The following is a 25,575-nucleotide window of genomic DNA, read 5'->3' on the forward strand; positions in this document are numbered from 1 at the left end:
ACACCCACACTGACACACCCACAACCCCGCAGTCACACACACACTGACACCCCCCCGCAGTCACACCCTCCCCTACACCCCCCGCAGTCACACCCACACTGACACACCCACAACCCCGCAGTCACACACACACTGACACCCCCCCACAGTCACACCCTCCCTACACACACACAACCCCGCAGTCACACCCCCGACACCCCCCCGCAGTCACACCCTCCCCTACACACCCACACACACCCACAGTCACACCTAAACCGACTCCCCCTACAGTCACACCCTCCCCGACACACACAAAACCCTAGTCTCACCCACCCCGACTCCCCCCCGCAGTCACACCCTCCCCTACACACACCCCCCCGTCACACCTACACCGACACACACAACCCCGCAGTCACACCCTCCCCTACACCCCCCGCAGTCACACCCTCCCTACACACACACAACCCCGCGGTCACACCCCCACCGACACCCCCCCGCAGTCACACCCTCCCTACACACACACAACCCCGCGGTCACACCCCCACCGACACCCCCCCGCAGTCACACCCTCCCTACACACACCCCCCGTCACACCTACACCGACACACACAACCCCGCAGTCACACCCCACCGACACCCCCCCGCAGTCACACCCTCCCTACACACACACAACCCCGCGGTCACACCCCACCGACACCCCCCCGCAGTCACACCCTCCCTACACACACCCCCCGTCACACCTACACCGACACACACAACCCCGCAGTCACACCCTCCCCTACACCCCCCGCAGTCACACCCTCCCTACACACACACAACCCCGCAGTCACACCCTCCCCTACACCCCCCGCAGTCACACCCTCCCTACACACACACAACCCCGCAGTCACACCCCCACCGACACCCCCCCCGCAGTCACACCCTCCCCTACACACACCCCCCGTCACACCTACACCGACACACACAACCCCGCGGTCACACCCTCCCCTACACCCCCCGCAGTCACACCCTCCCTACACACACACAACCCCGCAGTCACACCCCACCGACACCCCCCCGCAGTCACACCCTCCCTACACACACACAACCCCGCGGTCACACCCACCCAGCGACTCTCTCGCTCCCCGGGGCCGCCTCCATTTCCCGGCAGCCCCGCGGGTGGCTCGTACCGAGGGGCCGGGCCGGGCTCCCCACCCCGGCGGGAGGAGGCGCCCGCTCGCTCCGGAGCCGGGGCCCGCGGCGGCCGCCGCCTCCTGCCCCGCCATGGAGCGCTTCGTGCGGAGCCGCCGGGCCGCGCTGCAGGTACCGGGCGGGGCGCGGGAGGGGAGGGGCTGTGGAGCTATGGGGGGCGGGGGCTGGGGGGAGCAGGAGGGGGCACGGGGGGGTGAGGGGCTGTGGAGCTATGGGGGGCGGGGGCTGGGGGGAGCAGGAGGGGGCACGGGGGGGTGAGGGGCTGTGGAGCTATGGGGGGCGGGGGCTGGGGGGAGCAGGAGGGGGCACGGGGGTGAGGGGCTGTGGAGCTATGGGGGGCGGGGGCTGGGGGGAGCAGGAGGGGGCACGGGGGGGTGAGGGGCTGTGGAGCTATGGGGGGCGGGGGCTGGGGGGAGCAGGAGGGGGCACGGGGGGGTGGGGGCTGTGGAGCTATGGGGGGCGGGGGCTGGGGGGAGCAGGAGGGGGCACGGGGGGGTGAGGGGCTGTGGAGCTATGGGGGGCGGGGGCTGGGGGGAGCAGGAGGGGGCACGGGGGGGTGAGGGGCTGTGGAGCTATGGGGGGCGGGGGCTGGGGGAGCAGGAGGGGAGTATGGGGGGTGAGGGGCTGTGGAGCTATGGGGGGCGGGGGCTGGGGGAGCAGGAGGGGGGTATGGGGGGTGAGGGGCTGTGGAGCTATGGGGGGCGGGGGCTGGGGGGAGCAGGAGGGGGGTATGGGGGGTGAGGGGCTGTGGAGCTATGGGGGGCGGGGGCTGGGGGAGCAGGAGGGGGGTATGGGGGGTGAGGGGCTGTGGAGCTATGGGGGGCGGGGGCTGGGGGAGCAGGAGGGGGGTATGGGGGGTGAGGGGCTGTGGAGCTATGGGGGGCGGGGGCTGGGGGGAGCAGGAGGGGGGTATGGGGGGTGAGGGGCTGTGGAGCTATGGGGGGCGGGGGCTGGGGGAGCAGGAGGGGGGTATGGGGGGTGAGGGGCTGTGGAGCTATGGGGGGCGGGGGCTGGGGGCAGTAGGAGGGGGCACGGGGGGTGAGGAGCTGTGGAGCTATGGGGAGCAGGAGAAGCAGGGGGGGTATGGGGGGATGAGGGGCTGTGGAGCTATGAAAGGCGGGGAAGCAGGAGGGGGGTATGGGGAGCAGGGGAAGCAGGAGGGGGGTATGGGGGGATTAGGGGCTGTGGAGCTATGGGGAGCAGAGGAAGCAGGAGGGGGGTATGGGGGGATGAGGGGCTGTGGAAGGAGCGGGTGCTATGGGGGGGCTGGAGGGAGGGCATGGGGGGCCCATGGGCTGGGGGGAGCACAGGGGGACCAGAGAGGGAGCTTCATCTCTGGCTCCCACAAAACTTTCCCTTCATCGCCCCCCTCACAAACCCCAGCTCTCCCTGCTGCTCCTCCAGCCTTGGTGCCCCCTGAATTTCCCCTTGCTGCTCCCCCCAGAACCACACAGCCTGCTCCTGTCTCTCCCGCGGCCCAACCCATCTCCCGCACTTGCTGCTCCCCAGCCTGACCTCCACTCCACAGCTCACCCCACTCTCACCCTGTCCATCACTGCCCCAAACTGCTCCCTGCTCCTTTAGTCCCCTTTGCCTTCCAGCACCCACCAACTGCTGCCCCCGATTCCTCCCCCATCCACCCATGCCCAGTCCTCCAGCTTCCTCCATGCCCCTCCAAACCTCCCCATCCCCCCTTCAATCTCTGCTTCCCCTAACCCCATGGTCCCCCTCCGTGCTGCCCCCATGATCTTCTATCTCCCCTCATCCTGCCTCTGGGACTGGCCTGGGATCTAGGCTAAGGTGCCAGATGCTGCAGGGATGGGCACCAATGTAACAGCTAGTTTGATGTAGCCCATTTACACCTGCAGAACTAGGACAAAGTGTACCGGGAATTGAAGTATTTTCTCTTTGGTGGCAGGACTGAAACCAGAACTTAGCCAAACATATTGGTCCTGGAACTGACCTTATACCATGACCTTGAAAATCACAGTGCTCTGATTACAATTGTGCTTTCCCCCGCCCTTACGGCTTTTCCAAAATGACATTAGCAGCTGATCTGTCCTGATCCAGGAGAGTTAGAGACTGAGGCTGGCATCTTCAAAGGATCCTTACAGGGAAGTTAGACTCCCAAATCCCACTGACTTTCAGTGAAAGGTGGGTACCAAACTCCTTTCAAGTTCCTAGGAGAATCCCAGCCTACGACTTTCTGCTACTGGGGTGCTGGACTCTGAAGCACTGTCTGCTGTCTTAAGAACCCCTAGAACTAGTAACAACTAAAATCGTGGGTGAATTTAAGTAGAGAACGAAATTTAAGCAAGATACACCTTTAATGTGACTTACCAGAGATTATAAGAAATATATATACCCCACTTCAAATCACAAGAGGTTCAGTTTTCCAGTGGTATCTAGTTCTGATGTTTCATGTGATGCTGGACTTAAATTCTACCATCAGGCTAACGTTTTGTTTTGGTGCTAGTTCAAATTGGCTTTTGCATATCCCGGACCCATATAATTTCCTTCACCTGTGGGACCTGTTGACTGACAAATATTAAGAAAACAGGCTGAAGTTGTAGAAACAAAGGGGCAGGTGTTTAAAGTTAGTGTGTATGGGTAGGGAGAGAGAGCGTCAGAAGTGGATGCACAAACTGACTCGGTTGTTTCCCTTAGGGAGAAGCTGTTGTTTTCATGTCTTTAGCATTTTCAGTTCTGCTGTGATGGGCAGCTGTGCACAGTGCTAAAGTGAACAGGTTACAGTGTGAAAATAAGAAGCACAGGAAATAGAGGTGGTAAAGACCTGCTAGAATTTAATGTTGCCTTGTCTGTATTGGAGACTTCTCTCCAGGAATGAAATAGACCTTGGCTGTAACATTGAAAAGATGCATTTTAGAAATAAGGTGCTCCACTAATTTGAAAATCATCAAAGGTCTAGCTTGCTAGTTTACGTGTGATCTCTGCCCAGGCTATAAACTCATGGTAAGGGCGAAGTTGTGTGTCAGATGTGAGACTTTACTGCACTGTGAGTTTAGAGAGAATTCTCTTTGCACTGGGCTAAGGCACCCTCACCAATCTGTAACTGTCCAACAGCAGTCACAGGCTGACAGCTCTGTATGAAGTGGGGCATTGTGACATGTGAGCAAAGTGGTAAAAGAATGGACTTGTGGTTAAGACACGTGACATGGGTTCTGTTCTTGCTGCAGACGTCCAATGTCACGTAAGACAAGTCTCTGGGTCTCAGTTTCCCCATCTGTACAACACCTCCCTATTGCACAGGGCTGTGGGAGCGGAACATCTGACATCATATATCTTTGGAGCAACCTTTTCAGAGAGGGATTAGCATAGAGTGCTGTAAGCACTAATCATTATGTTCAAAAGGACCCTATAGATGAAGACATGTCAGTCAAATGAAATATGAGTGGGCTCTCCTTTAGGGATTCATTCTGGCCTCCAGGCCCTGCTTGTCTTTTCAAGGCCTAGTACTTTCTTGCTTTGCTTATGCGAAATAAGTTAGTAAGGCTGGGATATGCAATAAAACAGTCATTGGTGGCCTCCAAAGTATTTGAGATGGTGATATACTTGAGAAGCTTGGGGATGTCATGATTAGCATGAACCTATCAGATAGAGCGTAATCCATGTGGGGAAATGCAAATGGAAGATTGCCTGCCTCTTGCAATAGAGTGTGTTTCTTCCCATCATAGTGTGTTTCTTCCCATCTCCCCAAGTGTGCCAAAATTCAAGTGAAGGCAACAGTTCTATGCAAGCAGATTTGTGTGGTAAACAGTTGAGAATTGCTGAGTGTTTCATTGCAATGAGTTTTGACATCCCAATGCTGTTTGTGGCCATCACACGAGTTTGTGTTTGGGCAGAAATTCTCATGCCACAAGCTCTCTGCATCTGGAAAATATCATTCATCTTATTTGATCAAGGGATACAAAAATAATAAAACCCCCAAAACCTTGATAACGTGATACAATGCTTTTTTCAGAGACATTCTAATGGATGCAATGGAGAATTAGGTCACTCAGCTAGCTATAGGCTGTGACAATATCAGTGTGCTTGAGGAGCAATGGATATGAAAGAAGAATCTTGTCTATTTTGATCCTGTTTACTATGCAGTTTAAATTACATTTCTCTTCTAATAGCTTTAGATTTCCTAAGATACCTTGTTATGATAAGGAAATTATAGCTGAGTATTTTAATGCAGTTCTTTGAGGAGAGATATGAGCTAGACAGCAGTCAGTAATATGTTTAATTTCTCTCTGCACAGAGGTGTAAAAATATCAGCTGAGATTTAAAAAAAAAAATCTGCTTGACATTTCAATATCCCGTAGAACCTTCCTATTTCTCGGCTAATCCCCAGCTTTGATCGTTCTTTCTGAAAACCCTCCCTGGTTCTTGGGGAGTGGGGGGAGGGAATAAATAGCAAAGCTAATGCAGTGATGTCTCCTGTTACTATTACTTACTATTATTATTCATAGTAGGGTAACACTCAGAGGTTTCAGCTGAGATCAGGGCCCCATTGAGACAAGCGCTGCACAGACCCTGAATAACTGAGATGAGGGGCCCGTCGTACTGGCTGCTGCACGCACACGGAGTGACCGAGATCTGGGGCCCATTGTGTCAGCCGCTGCACGCACACACAGAGTAAGAAACGGTCCCTGTCCTAAGAGTTTACAGTCTAAATAGACAAAAGGTGGAAGGAGAGGAAGAAGATTATCCCTTCTTTGCAGATGGGGAAACTGAGGTGCAGAGCAATTTCATTGACTTTCCTAGAACCCAGATCTCCTGAGTCCCAGTCGAGTGCCTTAGCTGCAAGACCAACCATCCTCCCCACAGTTACAAAGTGCTATGAAGAATTATCCCCACTTTCCCTAGTGTTTCTTGCACGGTGAAATGGATAGGTTAGCAACATGGTGTCTTACCCATTCCAGGAGCGGCTCATCTTTCCCAGTGTTGAGTGTGTGTTTTGAATGCTGGCCATGGACTGCGTGTGTTTCACATGTCTGCCTCCAAGGGTGTTGCCATCAGCAGATGCCCAAAGGACTCTTGAATTGGTGCTAAAACTGCCTCATCGCGATCTGTCTGTGCCCCCTGTGTCTGGTCCTGGAGATGCTGCTTGCGGTGACCCCAAAGCTGGTGCCTTTTGGCTGGTGACACTTGTGGGAGAAGCGCAGGGCCTCCATAAGGTGAGGCAGGCATTCCTGTCCTCCCATCTCGTGGAGGTTATGCTGAAGGACAGTCCCCCACCTTTCCATGTTGCTAGAGTCTTGAAGGCAGGTGACACTCTATAAACCTACCTTCCAGTACTGCTGTGAGGAGGGAAGGGCTGGGACACTGACTCCCAAAGAGTAGGACTTCACTTTTCCTTTCTCCTTCCCTCCCCCCCCCCCCCCCGCTGCCTGGCATCATTGCCTGTCCTGCTCACCGACCGGCCTGCTTCTCTGCGCTGGGTAGCAGAGAGGACCTAGCAGTGGGACTAAGGCCTTATTTAACACAAGGGTTTTTAGCCAGTGGTGTATTGCATTCTGTTCCCTGCCTCAGGCCTGATTCTTCCTTGCTCTGCACCGTGTGCAATCACTGACACAGTGCAGGTTTCGGTATCGGGTATTTATTTTCCAGGACTGTAAAAATGCAAGGGATGATTAAAAAGGAATATTCTTCCCCGATGCAAATTGACTTCCTTTATGCTGGGGTTATTTTTGCCTTCCTCTGAAGCATCAGCGATGGGCTACAGCTGGAGACGGGAGACTGGACGGGGTAGGGCAGTGCCCTGAGGTGACACCAAGAATCCTTTTTCTTAGATGTCTGGCTGGTGGGTCTTGCTCACATATTCAGGGTCTGGAAGGAATTTCCTCCCCTGGGCACGTTCCACCTAATCAGTTCCCTGCCATTGGTGGCAACTTGGTCATAGAATCATAGAATACCAGGGTTGGAAGGGACCTCAGGAGGTCATGGAGTCCAACCCCCTGCTCAAAGCAGGACCAATCCCCAATTTTTGCCCTGATCCCAAATGGCCCCCTCAAGGATTGAACTCACAACCCCGGATTTAGCAGGCCAATGCTCAAACCACTGAGCTATCCCTTCCCCCAAACAGGTCTCTCCTGTTCTCTGCCTGTGGCACACAGTTTAGTCTCCTGAGACCTGAAATGTTTTGGTTTAGTCTTTGGGCTTAATATTGGGGTGTCTGGGTGAAATGTGTGATACAGGAGGCCAGACTAGATGATCTAATCCAGGGGTCAGCAACTTTCGGCACATGGCCCATCAGGGTAATCCACTGGCAGGCCACGAGACATTTTGTTTACGTTGACCATCCGCAGGCACGGCCCCCTGCAGCTCCCAGTGACCACAGTTCACCGTTCCCAACACCTGATCTAATTGGTCTCTTCCAACCTTAAACTCGCATGAAACTATAAAAAAGCAGCACATGTCTTTGGTTCTAAGTGCTCCATGATGCATGGGTTGCTCTAGGAAGCCTCCTTTGCCCTGTTGTTAACATAAATCATCACCCAGCTCTTAGAACCGTATTTCCCGTCATTATGGTCTCCACTGGAGTCGTCTCGGTTACCAAAAGCAAATGGATCTGGCAGCGTATCCCGGCAGGACTGTTTCAGACCAGGGTGGAAGGAACTAATTCAAAGCTAAAGGGCCCTCACAGAGAAAGCTCCAGCAGCTGCTCCATCTCTCTGATGGGAGTGCCCTGCTCTGACTGCATCTGTGGCGGTAGGACCTGGGGAGAAGGACAGTTGTTGGTAAATAGGTCCCTGGCCATGTACCCAAATCTGCCTCGCTGCTGAATCAGTGTTGGGTTTATACAGACTGTGCACTGGGGTGAACGAGGCCCGTACGATACGCACGCTGCATTAGTGTAAGGCTTAGTTTACATCTGCACTAGGGATCGGCATCAGCATAACTACTCCGGTGGCTAAAAGCCGGGTCATAGACAAAGCTTGAGTGGTGGGGTGTAACCTAAATGCTGACCTGGTGAAGGGGTCCCCTTGTTCTGGAGATCAAACAGAACACAGAGAGGGGTGGAAGTGTGGGGAGCTGGGACAAAAAGCTGCTTTCTCCTGGCCTGTCGGACTCTGCTGGCCGCAGAGAGGAGCTGGGAGGATGAATGCAGGGTGAGTGTTCTTCCATAATAACTATTTGTTTGGGGCTGCACATAAACAAGCCTCTGTGTGCGGCTCACTGAGCGTGGCCTGTTTGCGCCGAGCGCATCGGTGACGTCGTCTGGCTGCTATTCGTGTGCGTCTTTGCCTGCCGCAAAAATAAGTCTGCTGCTTTTGCTTGAGACTCATGTGAAGTCGTGCTTATGCTGGGCCTGCAAATTAATGCTGCCTGCAGGCTGGGTGTGAGATAATGCGCGTTACCTTTGCAAGGCTAAAAAGAAAAGTTGGGCAGGAGAAAAGGTGATGTTAAAACCCTGCATGGCAGCATGGCTCAGTGGGACAGCACATTGAACTGGGCCTCCTGGGTTCTAGTCCTAGCTCAAAATCATTTTCCCATTCTCTGTCTCAGTTTCCCATCCTTTTCTGTTTTGTTTACTTAGGCTGTAAGCTCTTTGCAGCAGGAAGTGTCTTGAGGTACAGTGCCTGACATAGTGGGGTTCCACTCTCAGTGCAGACCTCTCTAGGCACTGCGGTAAATTGCTCTGAATACTACCCTGGCTTGGGATGGTGGGTCTGTGATCTCCCTTCATCAGACCTTCTCAGAAGATTTAAGCCCTTTCCAGTCCCCTGCCACGTATGTGTATATATAGCTATGCTACTGTTTCTGTGAATTACCCCTTTAAATCACTGTGTATTATACTGTGGGCGGACCATAGCAGTGATTTTGTCTCTAGTTGCAAAAAGAAAAGGAGTACTTGTGGCACCTTAGAGACTAACAAATTTATTAGAGCATAAGCTTTTGTGAGCTACAGCTCACTTCATCGAATGCATCCGATGAAGTGAGCTGTAGCTCACGAAAGCGTATGCTCTAATAAATTTGTTAGTCTCTAAGGTGCCACAAGTACTCCTTTTCTTTTTGCGAATACAGACTAACACGGCTGCTACTCTGAAACCTGTCTCTAGTTGGGTGCAGACTTTTCAAGTAGACATCCTCCCATACTGGTCTCTCACTAAGGGTATGTAGACACTGCAGGTGCAGGTGTGATTGCAGCTTGGCTAGTCTCCCCGCACAAGCTTTGAACTAGCTAGCGCGGTTAAAACTAATAGTGAAGACACCGCGGCAAGGACCCCTAGTAATGCGAGCTAGTAATGAGACCGCATACCCAGGGTCCCTGGCTGGCTTATTCCAGCCCGCACTGAAGCCTGTGTCACTGCATTTTCACTGCTGGTTTTAGATGCAGTCACATCTCCGATTGCAGTATAGACATAACCTCTGTCTTTCCCCATTGTTCTCCCAGTCCAAAGTTCAGTCATTCAGTCCCATGGTGTCTGTCTGCTCACAGTGTACGGAGAAACTCTGGTTTAGCTCAGTAGGTTGCCGGTCAAGGCTCTATTAGCCACCTGGCTTGCTGGGTGAGGATCTCTTCCGCAGATGTTCCCCCTCCCAATTTGTTTTTGTGGCTTGTGTCTCCAAAGTTGCAATGATGTTGTCCTTCTGTGTCAGCTTCCCCTTCCCCTATCAGTTTTGAACCCAAAAGATGAATGCAGTGCCTGAGAGAAGCCTCGTGTTCTGTTAGTATGAATGAGTCGGACCTTGACTCAGTTCCTCATCAGCTGATTCTGCCATCGCTACAGGTCTGCACCATTGGCATTTTCTATTTACAGTTGCAGAAGTAGCTCAAAAGTGAACTTTTTTTCTTTTCTTCCCCCCCCCCCCACGGCCTCCTGTATCGCACAAATTAGGAATATAGGAATTGCCAGACTGGGACTGACCCCCATCCCTGCAGCATCTGAGCCCCTCCCAGTCTAATGTACTTATCCTCACAGCCCCCCTGCGATGCAGGGCCTGGCTATTATCTCCATTGTACAGGGAGGCAAAGGGGGAAATGTGCTAATGCACCCAAGTGATTTATTCAGAGTCGATGAGGTTTGGCCTTTTCAATCTGGATGTTTTCCCATAAGGCCCTCTCTGTTCTGGCAATCTCATTCTGGAATAGCGGGGCCAGAATTGAATCCAGTATCCCAGGAAGAGACCTACCATTGCTAGAGGTATTATTATTTATTCTTTGGATTGCAGTCCCAGGATCAAAAATTGAGAAATGCCTGGTGTTATAGAAGTGAGTCAGTGCTGACTAGAATAAAGCAACTCTCCTAGGGTCATGGTGATGGAGTCATTGAGTCAAGGCGGGATGTCTTTGTACAAGATACATGTCTGCCCAACCAGAAGATATGGGCGTGATGCAGAAATTACTGGGTGAGGTTCTGTGGACAGTGGCAGGTAGTAGATCAGACTAGATGATCAGAATGGTCCCATAAAAATCTAGGTCTCTATGAATATGCTGCTTGTATTATTTAGATGGAATGACAATTTTAATTGCCTTTGCTCCCCTGAAAAAAATCCGTTCTGATTCCAAAAGGTGCCAGTGTGTCTCTTACAATCCTAATGGATCAGACCCGTCATGTTGATTTAATGTGTTTGCAGGAATGGCTGGGACATCGCTGCCATTCCCAGATAGCGCAAAGGTAAATTAGCTTTGAAAAGGCTGCACACATCCCTCTCTGAGGCCTTTGAGTGCCTTTTAGTGCAAATTGCTTGTGCATTTCTCGGTGGGGTTGTTTTCTTTCCTCCCCGGGGGCCATATGCTGCTGTTTTGCATGTTCGCTCGGTAACATGCAGCTCTTAACTCTGCTCCATAAATGCATTATCCCAGCCTTGCTTATCTAAAGTGCTTGGCCAGCCAGCGCCCAGCGCTTCGAACCCGGCACTGAGTGTGTCCGCCTGTTCTCTTGACGGTAACTGGGAAACGGATTCTGCCTCTTTGCACCTGCGAGGAATGGCAAATAGCTTTTAGGGAGCTGGTGCAGATCTGCCTTGGTTGCTTCCTGACAAGGAGGGCTTCTTTGCTGCTGCATCCATTTGCTTTTACAGGTACCAAAAGCTTCATTCATAAGTGGTCACCGAGACCTTGCTACCCACGTATAGTTTCCAGGCTCACTTTTCATTGGCAAGTTTCAGCACTGGAGCAAAAGGGCCAGTGTAGAGATTGGAGCATCGGAACCAGCTCAGAGGCCATAAGCGTCTCAACCAGCCCTTCACCCCACATTCACATTGAACCTCGAATGTCTTGGGCCTGATTCTTCTTTTGCCCTGCACTTCATGCAGTCACGTACTCTGTTGTAAAATGCTGGCAGGTCAGCATAGTTGCGCTGTTGTAAATGACATCATGGCAAACAGAGAATCATGCCCTTCAGTTTTAAACTCCCTCCTTCATCCCTTTCCGTTTTCCTTGCATCTGAACTTCTGGCTGCAACCAGAGGAGTCTGCTTATCTTCCCACCTACTACTGACCTACTACTGGTCTAACCTGGGGTTACAGTGAGCTGTAGCTCACGAAAGCTTATGCTCTAATAAATTTGTTAGTCTCTAAGGTGCCACAAGTACTGCTTTTCTTTTTGGGAATACAGACTAACACGGCTGCTACTCTGAAAGGAGTAAAATGGTGTGAAAGGAGAATCTGGCCCACAGCTTGTTCCTGCAGCTCTCTTTGCACATGCCCTCCCTGCCCCCCGCCCCTTCCTGGATGTTTTAGAACCAAAGAGATTCAATAGCAGCTGGAGTTTCGATTGCGTCTCTGACGAGCCGCTTATGGGCCTGCTGTATTAGGAGCACAGTGTCCTGAGATCTGGCTGCCTGTGTTTTGTTATAGGCTGCCAGAAACCTTCTCTTTTGCTCCGTGAACCCCAGATGTTTATCTCCCTTTCAAAACACAAAGCAGCCCTTTCGCAGCCTACTGACCCCCTGTGAGCACAGAGCAAAGCAATAGCCAGTGGTACTGACATTGCCTTCCTCCAAGGGCCATTTGTACGCAGCAGGCCTCACACCCTCTCTGTGCTGTTGGACAATATTGGATTATTAACCTTATTTTACAGGCACAAAGTTTCAGAGCTAGGAATGGGCCCCAGGAGTCCTGATACCCTGGGCCCTGGTCTGAGCACGAGAGCGAGCTCCCTCCCAGAGCTGAGTCCTGGCTCCCCTGCTTTAGCCATTGAACGACGCTGGCGGGTGGAAAACATTCATGCAGCTCCTCCTTGCTGTGTTCCCGAAAGGATTCCGTTCCTTTGTCAGTCTCATGCTGGGTCAAGGTGGTCACAGAGGGGCTGACAGCCCAGTGTGCGTCTCTAAACACTGCCAGTCTGTAAACCTGGGGTAGGATGAGTGGGAGGCGAATCTGGTACTACAGAGAGCGCTGAGCCGGTGCGTCTCTAATCAGCTGAACGTCTCTCCCTATATTGGCTCTTCTAACCCAGAGGTGTCCGGTGACTGTTACCTTTGAAGCATCTTGGTGGCGCTGGCTACGTGCCTGGGTCGGGCATATGCTCTGGGGTCCCGGGGATGATCAGGTTCAAGTGTGGTGCTGGATTGCTCAGCAGATGAACTTGGGAGCCAGAGGCCCTTAAGCCAGCAAAGGGTCTAGAATGACCAAGGCTTCCTGGGCCAGGCAGGGAGGAGCCGGGCGGGAAGACCCCACCATGTCAGCCCCCCGGTGCCCCTCACGGCTCGGCCTGCCCACAGGGCAGACGGTGTGCGTTTTCCTTCTGCATCAGCACATAGGAGTGGGTCTTTTTCCCGTGCAAGCGACATTGGGCCTGCTCTGCTGGGATTCAAAGCCTGCTGTCTCTTGGCAGGAGCATGTCCAGCACAGGCAGGAAGTCCACGTGGTGCTGGGGAATGAATCCTGCGATCTGGACTCCATGGTGTCGGCGCTTGCCCTGGCTTATTACTTGGCAAAGGTGAGTGCTGCCCTGAGGCTTGGCTCCGCTTTGGAGCTCTACTTCGGCTTGCGTGGAATTAACGGGGATGGGGAGGGAAGGGGCTTTCTCTGTGCAAGGGGGGACATGGGGAAATTGGGCTGGTGACCACATAGCACTGAGACCAATGCACACTAGAGCTGCTGTGTGATGCCTGGACCCCCCTGGGCAGGGCTCTCCATAGCCAAGGCCTGCTGCTAATTGTCCCTGAGGTTCACTGTGTTCTCCTGCAGACCTCTCTGGAGTCCAAGGCAGCATTCGTCCCGGTGCTGAACATCTCCCGCTCGGAGTTCCCCCTGCGTACAGAGAGCACCTTCCTCCTGCAGGAGCAGCAGATCCCCGACAGCTGCCTGATCTTCCGGGATGAGATCGACTTGCATGCGCTGCACCAGGCTGGCCTCCTCTCCTTGACGCTGGTTGACCACCACATCCTGCCGAGGCAAGTGGAGAGGCGGTGCAGGGGACTTAGGAGATCTGGGAGGCTAATCCTGGCTCTGCCACCAACCTACTGGGTGACCTTGGGCAAATCACTTCCCCTCTTCGTGGCTCAGTTTCCCCATCTGTAAAATGAGGCTAAGGACACTGAGCCACCTTTATAAAGTTTTGACATCTACGGATGGAACTCGCGATACGGCAGCTCGGTGTTATCATTAAATCACTGGTGGGGGAGAAAGTGGGGGCTCCAGGCAGGACGGAGTGGGGAGTAAATGATGGGCGAATGAAGACATTATTATTTGTATTGTGGTAGAATCCTGGCCCAGGACCCTTTTGTGCTAGGCACTATACGGACGCAGAACAGAAGGAGGGCCTCTGCCCCAATGAGCTTGCAATTGAAGTAGATGAAATTGCTTAGCCTTATAAACAGAAGAACTGTCTTGTCTATGGAGTGGATGGCATCCTTGCTGGATTATGCAAGATAGGTGCAGAAGGGCAGATGGAAACGTCTAGAGCAGAGGGGGGCAAACTATGGCCCGCGGGCCCGTCGTGCCCAGCCCCTGAGCTCCCGGCTGGGGAGGCTAACCCCCGGCCCCTCCCCCACTGTCCCCCCTCCCCCACAGCCTTAGCTCACCGCGCCACCAGTGCTCTGCCCCGCTGGCTGGCTGGCTCTGGCCGTGCAGCGGGGCTGCAGGCTCCTGGGGGCGGGGTGTCAGGGGGTTGGATAAGGGGCAGGGGGTTCCCCAGTGGGCAGTCGGGACAGAGAGCAGGGGAGAGTTGGACGGGGCGGAGGTTCTGGGGGGGGCGGTCAGGGGACAGGGAGTAGGAGGCGGTTGGATAGGCGTGGGAGTCCTGGGGGCCCTGTCAGGGGGCGTGGGTGTGGATAGGGGTCGGGGCAGTCAGGGGACAGGGAGCAGGGGGGGTTGGATAGGTCAGGGGTTGTGAGGGGGGCAGGAAGTGGGAGGGGGAGGATAGGGGGCGGGGGCCAGGCTGTTTGGGGAGGCACAGCCTTCCCCACCTGGCTCTCCATACAGTTTCGCAACCCTGATGTGGCCTTCGAGCCAAAAAGTTTGCCCACCCCTGCCCTAGAGGAGTGAGTGACTCACTTTAAAATATTCCTAATCTTGCTGTTGGCTCACATCTCATGGGCACTGGGGAAGAGATGGGTCTTTCCCAGGGACAGCTCCCTGCACACGGGGTCAGCATGGGACAAGGCACAGAGGGCTTGGGCCGGGTGGGCTGCTACCCACCAGAGCAGATCTGACGTCCAGACAAGTTCATGAACCCTTCAGTTGCCGGGAGACCTCTCGAGGCTAGAAGGGACCTACAGACAGGAGCCGCGGCGTCCCCACCGCTGCTGTGCATCCCTGGGTGCTCTGGGAGGGTTTTGCTAAAGGGGATGAGGTGTAAAACCTCTGATATGAGCAGGCAGGTGTGCGCAGCTTCCCCCTGTGTCGCTGGGAACCCAAACATGATGTCATTCCCCCTTCATCTTCTACATGCGTGCCTGCCATCCTTTCCTGTGCCCGCCTTGCCACCACCCTACGGCGTTCTTACACCACCCTCACCCCTGCCCACGCTCCGTGTATTGTCTCCTCCTCTACATGGCTACCCCAACCTCACCCCCCCCAGTTGCCATATCATCCTTTTCCTGTTTAGGGGCTAAAAAACCCCTCCCCTCACTGCAGCACCGCCTTCAGCCCAGCACTTTTGCATGTGCATGTCAGTATATTTTCGGTGTAGAGGAAATAAGCCCCCCCCTTCGGCCTTTATTGGTGGGGGGCGGGGTAAGAAAAGAGCCCGAGAGGAAGAATTTTCAGTCCGTCCCCAAGGTGATGCTATAAATACACAATAACGCCCACTGTGTGTGCCATAACACCCTTGGATGCTCGGGTGGATAGTGTAGCCAAAAGGACAGATTCCATCCCCAGGGTGACTCCATTGACCTAAGTCCCTCATTTTGGGGTGGGGGTGGGGGGAGAAATTGCAGAGAGAACCGCCTGGGGACGAAACCGGGGTCTTTCCCGGCCTGCGCCCCCCTCTCAAGAGGTGGGCGCTCTCGCGCGCACCGCCGCTCACCTCTCCATCTTGTCCACCCAGCGGAGACGCAGCCCTAGAGGAGGCCGTGATCGAGGTGATCGACCATCGGCCCCTGGAGAGTGAGCCTCGGTGTAGAGTCACCGCGGAGCTGGTGGGCTCCTGTGCCACGCTGGTGACGGAGAGGATTGTGCAGGGCCCAGCGGAGCTGTTGGACAGACAGACGGCTGCCCTGCTACGTGGTGAGAGCGGTGCTAGCCTGCTTTGACGTTCCGGAAGGGGTGTAAAGTTCTGGGGCGGAGACCCACAGCCGCAAGAATCAGGCCTGTCTCCCAGGCTGTATCCTGCTGGCTGTAAAACCGGCCCCTAAGCAGCAGCATGCTCAGCAGGGCTGCATCTGCACCAACCCAGGAAGCAGCAAATCCTGGACTCCTGCAAGGCCAGTCTATTGCAGCAGGGCTTTGCTTAGGGGAGATATTACAAAGCACCTGTCTAGACCCCAAGGCTCTAACTCCCCAGCTCATGTCTAAGATCACAACCACCGTGTATGGTCTCTGTTTTCTCATGGCTTGGCTCACACTGTGTTTCTCTGTCAACTGCTGCTCCCTTTGCTTTAAAGGTGCAATACTTCTGGATTGTGTCAATATGACTCCGGAAGCTGGGAAAGTGACTCCCAAAGACACTCAGTACATGGCCCTGTTGGAATCTAAGTTCCCAGATCTCCCGGCGAGGAGCGTCCTGTTTGAGGCTCTGCAGACAGCCAAGTTCGATGTGTCAGGTACCCGCTTTTCACGGATTGATCAGGGATCAAGTGGGACAGATGGGGAAGGCAGGGGCTGCATGGAGCTTATATAGTTGGAGGAACTAAATCAGGTGAGTATCCAAATTCATCTGAAAACAGTCCAAGAATCCACCTAGCAGAGTGGTCAGAGGGTTGTGTGTGAGAACGCTGTCTGAGTCTTTTGGAGCGTCAAAACACACAGCTCCCTGGAAGTGATCCAAGCTCCTGCTGGGAACGAACATCCCTCTTCACTCACGTTTGCCCCTCTCATTTTTTCAGGGCTCACTACGGACCAGATGCTGCGGAAGGACCTTAAGGCGCTGTCGAGTGATGGGCTCATTCTGGCCATCAGTGCTGTGTATGTGACGCTAGAGGTAAGGATCAATAAAACATGGGGATACCGAGGCGCAGGGAAGTGAAGTGACTTGCCCCAGACCACAGAGGGAGTCGGTGGTGGAGCTGGGAATAGAGCCCAGGAGTGAAAGCACCTTTTGCCTGCTGGGTATCTGTGCATTTTGCTATTTAAATGTTACCCTGTGCAAGTGGGAAGAAGCTGATCCTATGGTTGGGAGCTAGGTTTTCTCCCTAGCCCTGCCAGTGAAGTGGGGAATAATGCTACCCATCTACCTCGCAGGGCAGTGGAGGGTTTTCTGTCTTTCTGTGGTACTTATCAGTGTAGTATCTGAGCACCTCCTCACAACCCGCCTCTGAGGCAGAGCAATGCTGTTATCCCCATCATACAGGTGGGGAAGTGAGTCACAGAGACGGAACTTGCCCAAGGTCACCCAGCAGGCCAGTGGCTGAGCTGGGAATAGAACCCTGGTCTCCTACATCCCAGTCTGTTGCTCTATCCACTAGACCACACTGCTTCCAAATAAGCATTCCTTCTCCAAGGAGTCAATAGTCTGAACAGTTCAGACATAACAGGTGCATGAGACAAGTGGGTGGTGCTGGGGGTGGGGGAGGACGACGGGTAGTAAGACAGGCGGGAGCTGTGCCATCGTGTGCCTGTGCGTTCCGGACTCTGATGCCGCTCGCTGTTCTTGCCTAGGCCTTCCTGCAGCGGCCTGGCTTGCAGCAGGACCTGTGTACCTTCTGCCAACGGTATGGCTACGGCGGGTTGGTAGCCATGACAATATCCTTCAACGAGCGGAACGAGCCATTCCGGCAGCTCGCGGTGTACAGCCAGCATGCGGCAGTGCGCACAGCGGTGAGCATAGTTGGGGCATGCTGCCTGCCTGCCCGGGGTCTGCCCTCAGATTCTCAAGGGATATTCCAGAGCCGCCCGCCCTTCCTCAGTGGCCAGTCCCAGCAGCCCATGCATATAACAAACTGAGGGCAAGCGCTAGATCCCCTGCTTGCGCCCTGATCCTGTACAGCATTGAAGTTAAGCACCTGTTTAAGTCACATAGAATCATAGGACTGGAGGGGACCTCAAGAGGTCATCTAGTCCAGTCCCCTGCACTCATGGCAGGACTAAGTATTATTTAGACCATCCCTGACAGGGGTTTGTCCAACCTGCTCTTAAAAGTCTCCAATGATGGAGATTCCACAACCTCCCTAGGCAATTTATTCCAGTGCTTAGACACCCTGACAGTTAGGAAGTTTTTCCTAATGTCCAACCTAAACCTCCCTTGCTGCAATTTAAGCCCATTGCTTCTTGTCCTGTCCTCAGAGGTTACGAGAACAATATTTCTCCCTCCTCCTTGTAACAACCGTTTATGTACATGGAAACTGCTATCCTGGCCCCCTTCAGTCTTCTCTTCACCAGACTAGACAAACCCAATTTTTTCAGCCTTCCCTTATAGGTCATGTTTTCTAGACATGTATGACTTAGGTTCTGACCCAGCAAAGCACTTATCTGACTTGCTGTCATAGTGGCCCATTGCTGTAGTCTGGCCGTTGCTTGACCCCTGATAATCCCTGCCCCTAAAGCTGCCCCTCCCTGCCTCCCCCACCTTGGGAACCTTCTAGAAATGGAGCAAAGGGAGGAACTGGACCTTGGTTGTTGCTTCTGCAAAGAGCCCAGAGCAGAAACTGATTTGCTCCTGCTGCAGATGGGGCAGAACGTGAAGGGGTTTGGGAGCCAAAGCTTGGGATCTGGGGATTTTGTTTGTACAATGTAAAACACAAGGGAGCTGCCTGCAGGAAGCGCCCCCGCTGGGTATCAGACTCTCTGGGTGCCCCTGGACTTGAGAATTCCCAGATCAGCGTGCTGGGCTGTAACCAGCACCTTCCTCTTTGCTGCAGTGGCGGGTAGCTGGCTGGGAGAGGATTTACAGGGTGGTGGCGCTTCCCCGGTGGGTTACCTCCTCCAGCCTCCACCCTCTTGCGGCCCTGGCCCCTAGCTCAGCAGAGTGCGGAAGTCCCGTGGGAATCAGTCCCTTATGAAACACCCACCCAAGTGCTTTGCTGAATTGGGGCCCAGGCGCACGAGCTGTTCCAGCACCTTCCATGGCTATCTGGTTCCAAGCACTGTCCACCCTGGAAACCGGCTCACCTGCCTGATTTGCCAAGCTCCCCGCTGAGCCACTCTCCACCCAAGTGGAAGCAAAACCGCTTGAGAGCTCTGTTCCCTTCCCCCCGCCACCTTGGTGGGTGTTTCTAGGTCCCCGCGAATCCCCCCTCCCTCAAGGCTCAGCACTGCAGCCCCCCCATCCCCTGCCCATCAGAGCTTGTTCATTCCGCAGTCGCTCCCGTAGCCGGCGGGGTGGCTGCTGAGCTGTGTCGGCGTTGGCGTTCACCCTTCAGCTCCAAGGCCACCCCCAGTGCAGCAGCCCACGTGCCTGCAGAGTTGGCTTTCCAGAGCCTGGCAAGAACATACCACGAGAGTGGGGGCAGAGGGTGGAGGCCGTGTTTACTCCCCCATCCCCAGCCATGCCGCAGTGGCTCCCCCCACTACCACCACTCCGTCCGATCCCGCGCCACCGCTCGTCACTCATTAACCGTGGTCAAAGGTTTAAAGCCGTGGGAGGGATCGCAGGCTAATCGCCCGGGTGGGTCAGAGATCACAGCAGCCGAGGGGACCGAGAGGGAGACAGCAGCCTTAGAGATGAGAGGTAAGAGACTCCTTTTTCCATCCCTGCAACCGGATCTGCTCCAAAGGGAAATGCCCTCTGTGTCATCCTGCCCCAACGTGCACCTTTGGTGTCTCCCGCATCCAGTGCTTTGCCTCTGGAGGCTGGACTGGGCAGATACAAGCTGAATGTCGATCATTAGAACCCAGCCTGTCTCCCCTGGCTGCCGACACGCATACATCTGCCTGTCAGCCGCTGTCCACTCAATGTACTTGTTCCTTAATGCTCAGCTCTGAGCTCGCAGTTCCCTGGGGTTGTCTGGGGGTGTGTGAAACCCTTCCCTGGGCTGTGGGGGGCACGTGCGTTTTCTCTCAGTTGACTGGCTGCCCAGGCACGGGAGATTTGGAGTCTGATGCTCAGCTACCCTAATAAGGGTAGCTCCTTTGGAGTCTGTGGACCAGATCCCCGGCTGGTGTAAATCCGCCGTAGCTCCATTGGAGTCTGTGGGCCAGATCCCTGATTGGAGCTACAGCAGATTTACGCCATTGGAATCCATGGGCCAGATCCCCGGCTGGTGTAAATCAGTGTCATTCTCTTGGGATGTGCCGACTGACACCAGCTGAGGATCTGGCCCGTTGTCTGGCAGACTGAACAACCTGGGAGCTGTATCCAAGCTTGTGGGGAGAGCGACCCTGGGATCAGAAGGGCCTGGCTGGGAGAACCGAGAGCAGAGACCCCAGCTCTGGTCTCTTCTCGCACCCCGGCGTTGCAGATGTGCTACAGCAGCAATGGCAGGGTGCAGCAGAATGGGGCTCCCGCCCAGGATCCAATCAATGTGAGGCAAGCTATGTATAATTCCCTCTCCCCTCAAATGGTGTAAATCCATGGAGCTGCACCAGTTTACACCAGTGGAAGATCTGGCCCTGAGCATATCCGAATAACATGGCTAGTGCCCCAAACAGTAGGAGGGGAGTTGAGAGGTCAGCCCAGTACAGCTCCGGCTTTGCTGTATTATGCGTATCATGATCCCATCCCCGCTGCGTTGTGACAGCAAGTTCAGCCTTCGGGAGGGTCCTTGGCTCCCAGCCGGCTCCTCACCCCCTCGTGTTTCTGTCCCCACTAGGTATGTGGCATTCTGGAGCGTGCTAATAACCCGCCCCTGGACCTCTCCCCTCTGGGGAGCCTCTACCCCAACCTCTGTGCCTACCACCAAGGCAACACAGTTGCATCGCGTAAGAAAGTCCTCCCGATCCTTAAAGACTTCCTAAGGGAGTGGGGCACAGTGGCTGGCACCATGCATCCCGCAGACAAAGATTCCTGTGGCATGACGAGACCAGAGCCAAAAGACTCCTCTGCCGGGTGCGGCGAAAGCGACGAGAACCCGGAGGACTCGGATGTAGCTGGCGAAGCGGGTGCCCTGGAGTACGAGCCAAGGGTCAGGAGAGATCCAGGCAGGTGCCCGAGGCATGGGGATGCCCTGCTGGAGGACGATGCCCCGTTGCCTCCCACCCCCATGAACAGCCTGGTGGATGAGTGCCCTCTGGACAGGGGGCTGCCCAAGCTGTCGGTGGAGGCGATCTTCGAGAAGTTCAGCCACATCACAGTGGTGCGCCCCTCTGCCAGCAGCAGCCCTGAAAAGAAATGACACCGGGGCTGGTGCCCGCTTGGGTTTCAGGGAAGCGATTGCAATCCTGGTGCTCTGGGCTTAGATGCGTGGCCTCTTTCTGTGTGTGGATGAAACGCATCTGTCTGTCTCGCGGGGATGTGGACCCTGGCCTCTGCAATAAAAGCCAGACACGGGCACTTTTGTCAGCGATGCTCCGGAGCCGACTTCCGGCCAGCTCCTTCTCCAGCGGGGAATTTCATGGGAAAGCCAAACCAAAAACCCCAGCAGAGTGGCACCCCCTCTCAATGCAAAGTGCAGCTGCACTTTAGAGGCACCGAGGGGTTTGATCCTGGCCGGACTGTGCCCACAAGTACCACCACCACATTCTCTGTTACAGTGATTTCTTTCAACCCTGCCCTGGCGCAGCCACAGCTGCCTCGTGCGTCACCATGCCCTAGGTCATGAGCGGTTGCGCTGTGTTATGCGGAAGAACGCCCAGGTCCAGCAGCCCCTGAGTCCCATTCTATGTTGTGTCCCCTTCCTATGTGCAAAGGCTTACCCCTCGCATCATGGGAGGAGAGATCTCGGCTCCACTCTCATTGAACCCTGTGTGGATTTGGCAGCGTCACTTCCATCCAGAATCCCCCGTCGGGGAACAGCAATAAAGGAGAGGAGCTTCTCTCCCGTCTCCTCTCCTCCCGGCCCATGTGACGCAGTCGGCCATCTTGCCTCCTGTGAGCCATTGGGTCTGCCATGTACCTGCCTGCCTGGGCAGCACCATGCATAAAGGAAAACTCTTCCTTCCCAACATCCACATTATCTGTGGTCATCATTGTCCAGTCCCTTTGAAACCCTGGCTGGGTAGCTTTGGAAACTGGCCCCCGGGTCAGTGAATTCCAGCCGGCTGTCCTGGGATTGTGTGAAGGGGTTTCTAGTGATTGGTTCCTAAAGTTCTGCCCTGGAAAGCAACCATGAAATGGAGCTGAGCCCAGGGCCAGGACAAATTGGTTTGAGGTCCTGTTAGCAAACCGGGGCCAGCCCGGCTCTGCGGGGAGGGGGCTGGGGTCTCTCCTCGTTAGCCCCATGGGAACAGCCCGGCTCTGTGGGGAGGAGACTGGGGTTTATTCCTCCTTGTGCATCATCTATGGAATCATTACTAATTTCCAGTTACAGGTTTTATGGGGCATTTTTGTTGTCGTCCCCCACGCCTGCCTGGTGCACAAGAAGGAAGGAGCCTGGCTTGACTTTTGGAGCCCTAGCTGAGTTTGCAGGGCTCGCAATGAGGAAATCCCTCCTCAGTGCTCGTGAATTGGGCGTGTTTGCTTCTGAGTCACTGAGAGGGAATAACCACAAAATCCCAGCCTGTCTTTACTGTCCTACTGGAGAGCTGAGCTACCCATCCCCTGGCACAGTCCGTCCTGCGGGTGGGGAAATGGATGGTACAGAATGCCCCAATGCATCTGTCCCTTCTCCCAAGGGGACTGGCAGGGTGTCCCTGTGACCCACAGCTTGAATCATTTTTACTGTCTTTGTTTAATGCCATTTTGATTGGTAAAGCCAGTTGTGTTAATGCTACTGCTCACCTTTCTGGGGGCATGTTTGGTACCGTGACACGCACCTTGCATAGTTTCCCTTTGAAAGTAGCCGTTAATGAGGTACTTTTCAGGTGGCGACTATTCATTAAACTATCAAAGGGGAGACACTATCAGCTTGCCCTTAACTCAGCTTCTTTTGGTGTGGGCTCATTTGATTTCAGGCGCGGTTTCATGTCTACAATTCTGTGGGCTGGCAATTCAGAGTGCTTGAGGCTTGTCTACATGGGAAATTTGCACCAGTTCAAGTTAAATCGGTGCAAACCCCTCCGTGGGCTCTGAGGGGGGAGGGGCTTATTTCAGTTTAATTTAAGCCAGTTCCCAATTGGCTTCAGTTAAACAAAATCAGTCACTCGTAACGGAAATCAGTTTCCATGCGGATTAAAGCCGTATATTTATTTAAATTCATATCATGGATTTATGCCAGTGCAAATGTCCCATGTAGCCACGACCTTAAATGATTTATGCTTGCCACCTAGTAGCTTCCGTTGTTCAGAGGGATGGGTATGAGATTCCCCTTGTCCTCAGATGGTAGCGGGTGGGAGGTGAGCTCTTTAGTTAATCTGGCCCCAAGGAACATGTGATCCCATTTTATTTAGGTAGCTACATAGGAACTGAGCTCTCCAGCAAACTTGGCCCCGTGGCCCTGACTCTTGTCTGCAAATAGGAGTTCAAGCAGCAAATTGACCTAAATTGCAGGTTGGTACGATTGGGCCTGCAAAAACCAGAAAATCTGGCCTCGAAATCTTTTCCAGGCTCCGTTCCTTGGAAATGGCCCTTGTCTGCCGCCCTGCTGGTGCTTTCGTTGTTAAGGACAGACTTCCACCTGGAGTGGTGGTTCTGGTGCACCTGGCACCCAGGAACTGGCTTTCTACAGAATTGTCATTCTGGGCTCTCCTGTGATAACCGTAATGGCCTGTGCCTCCTAGAAAGACCTCAGGTACTGACACTGCAAGTTAGCAAGGTTTCAGAGTAGCAGCCATGTTAGTCTGTATTCGCAAAAAGAAAAGGAGTACTTGTGGCACCTTAGAGACTAACAAATTTATTAGAGCATAAGCTTTCGTGAGCTACAGCTCACTTCATAGTAACTGCGTGTGCCCCCAAGCCGGGTCCACTCTGTGGGGCACTTGCATGAAGGGGAAAAAACTCCCTGACCCCATAGTCTGACCCCCCCATGTAACCCCATTGTCTGTGGTGGCTGTGAATAAGCCTCGGGTGCTAGAAACCCCAGGCGTGTTCCTCAGTGCATCATGAATTCCCCTCCTCCCTTTCGTCTTGTGAATCATCTAACCACGGTACGTCTCTATGGTACGTGCCTCCTAGAGAGACCCCCTTGTGGCAGAGCCCTGAGCCTCCTGCACTACAGTCTGTGTCTGGCCATACGCCCCACAACCAAAGGGTATGAGAGCTGCACTGACGGATGACGTCGATACCGGGAAATGAATGCTGTGTCTGAATCCCTCTCGATTTAGTAGCTGTAATGTGGTCTGTCTACGAAAGCAACATGCATCCTTATTCATGGAGAACATCTCGAGAGGTTCAGGCTCCGAGGCTGTCAGTCCTGCACCGTGCACCAGGAGTAAGACAGAATCATGTATGCAGGGTGTGATCTCCCTCTTTATGTGTATTGTAGTGGCACGCAGGAGCCCCAGTCACAGACCAAGACCCCATGGTGCTAGCCGCCGTACAAACACAGAACACACAATCTGTGCCCTAAAGAGCAGGGAAGCAGAAAGACCCTGGAGGGTTTAATGAAAGCTTTAGTATCTGCCTGGTAGAGTTGGGGGTGACACTACATAGCCCTTTTTGAAGTAATCTTTGCAACACCCCCCTGGGTGAGTGTGGTCATTATACCTGCTGTGCAGCTGGGGGAAACTGAGGCACAGCAGGGGACATGTCCTACCATCAGCGAGTTGGTGTCCACTGGGGTATGATTTCCAGAGCTCCCAGCTCAGGCTGCCCCACATGGTAATCAAAGGAGCCAGGATACGTTTGCGATCTGTGGGACAAAGAAAATCTGCTTTGGGGTGAGGGGTTGGGGAAGAGAGATATTGAACTTGTGGGGAATGGGGTAGGAAAACTCTCAGTTCTATCAGAGCTGGGGTTTAATTCACCCTTGTGCAGGGATAGGGAAGCAGCACAAAGCTTAATGCATCACATAAGCCAGCAAAATTGGCCTCCATGCCCTGATTTAGGAAAGCATCCCTATTTGGGAAGGATGCTTAAAGTTAAACACCTGCTTAAGTTCTTTCCTGAGTCGGGGTTGGATAGGTCTTGGGCGGGGGGGGTGTCAATTTCACTCTGGATGCAGGCTCCTGTTAAACTGGGTATCAGCTGAAGTAATATACAGTATGTAATAAAGGCAAAATAAGATGATAAGCAGATTTATTTCAATGGAGGGGACCGAGGCACAGTGAAGAGAATGCGGTTTGATTTTTCATCCGGTGTAGCATTGTGTAAATCGCATTTTAGCAAGAGAACCAATGAGAACCTCAGTTGTCACAGTGGGTCCGTAAGCCTTTCTGTTCCCTTCTCGGCAAGCCCATCTGCAGCGGGGTGAGCAGCTGTTCTTGGCTGGCAGGGTTTCCGATGGTAACGTTTTGTTAGTCTTTTTTTTTTTTTTTAAATGATTTGATACGGTAATTTCCCTTCCAACACTTTTAGGGTGTTGTGTTTTTTACTTAGGCCGCAGACCTACTAAAATGTGCTACGTTTCAAAGTTTATTTCAGAATTGTTGTATGAAAAAAGAGAAATATTACGTAACCAAAGTTTTTTGTTTTTGTAATTCTGATGATCTTGCATTTTAAAGATTAAATTTGTGTGCTTTCCTGAGCTGTGTTGTTTTGTGTGTGTGTGTGTGTGTGTGTGTGTGTGTGTGTGTGTGTGTGTGTACTTTAACACACACACGCTCTCCCCCTGCTCATGGTGGTGTATATTTTAGAACCCACCCCCCATCCAACCCCCTATTCATGGTTAAGGATTCTGTGACTTTCCATGACTTCTGCAGCGGCCAGTGCAGCTG

General features: G+C 53.8%; 1 protein-coding gene across 3 annotated transcripts; it reads left to right on the forward strand.

Annotated features, from left to right (window-relative positions):
• The first annotated feature begins 1,048 nt into the window (after positions 1-1,048).
• PRUNE1 (prune exopolyphosphatase 1) lies at positions 1,049-25,384 on the forward strand. 3 transcript variants are annotated; one of them, XM_043502220.1, is made up of 9 exons: positions 1,049-1,281; positions 12,962-13,066; positions 13,318-13,523; positions 15,620-15,798; positions 16,176-16,334; positions 16,617-16,711; positions 17,389-17,547; positions 20,478-23,516; positions 23,638-25,384. In XM_043502220.1, exons 1-8 carry the CDS (start codon positions 1,243-1,245, stop codon positions 20,997-20,999), a joined length of 1,464 nt encoding a protein of 487 aa, XP_043358155.1. In that variant the 5' UTR covers positions 1,049-1,242; the 3' UTR covers positions 21,000-23,516; positions 23,638-25,384. The 3 variants fall into 3 exon arrangements, with proteins under 3 accessions (XP_043358155.1, XP_043358156.1, XP_043358154.1); XM_043502221.1 differs by lacking the exon at positions 1,049-1,281 and adding an exon at positions 5,655-5,811; XM_043502219.1 differs by lacking the exon at positions 1,049-1,281 and adding an exon at positions 7,589-7,916.
• The last annotated feature ends 191 nt before the right edge of the window (positions 25,385-25,575 follow it).

Source organism: Dermochelys coriacea, chromosome 24 (genome assembly GCF_009764565.3).
Source record: "Dermochelys coriacea isolate rDerCor1 chromosome 24, rDerCor1.pri.v4, whole genome shotgun sequence".
NCBI lineage: Eukaryota > Metazoa > Chordata > Testudines > Dermochelyidae > Dermochelys > Dermochelys coriacea.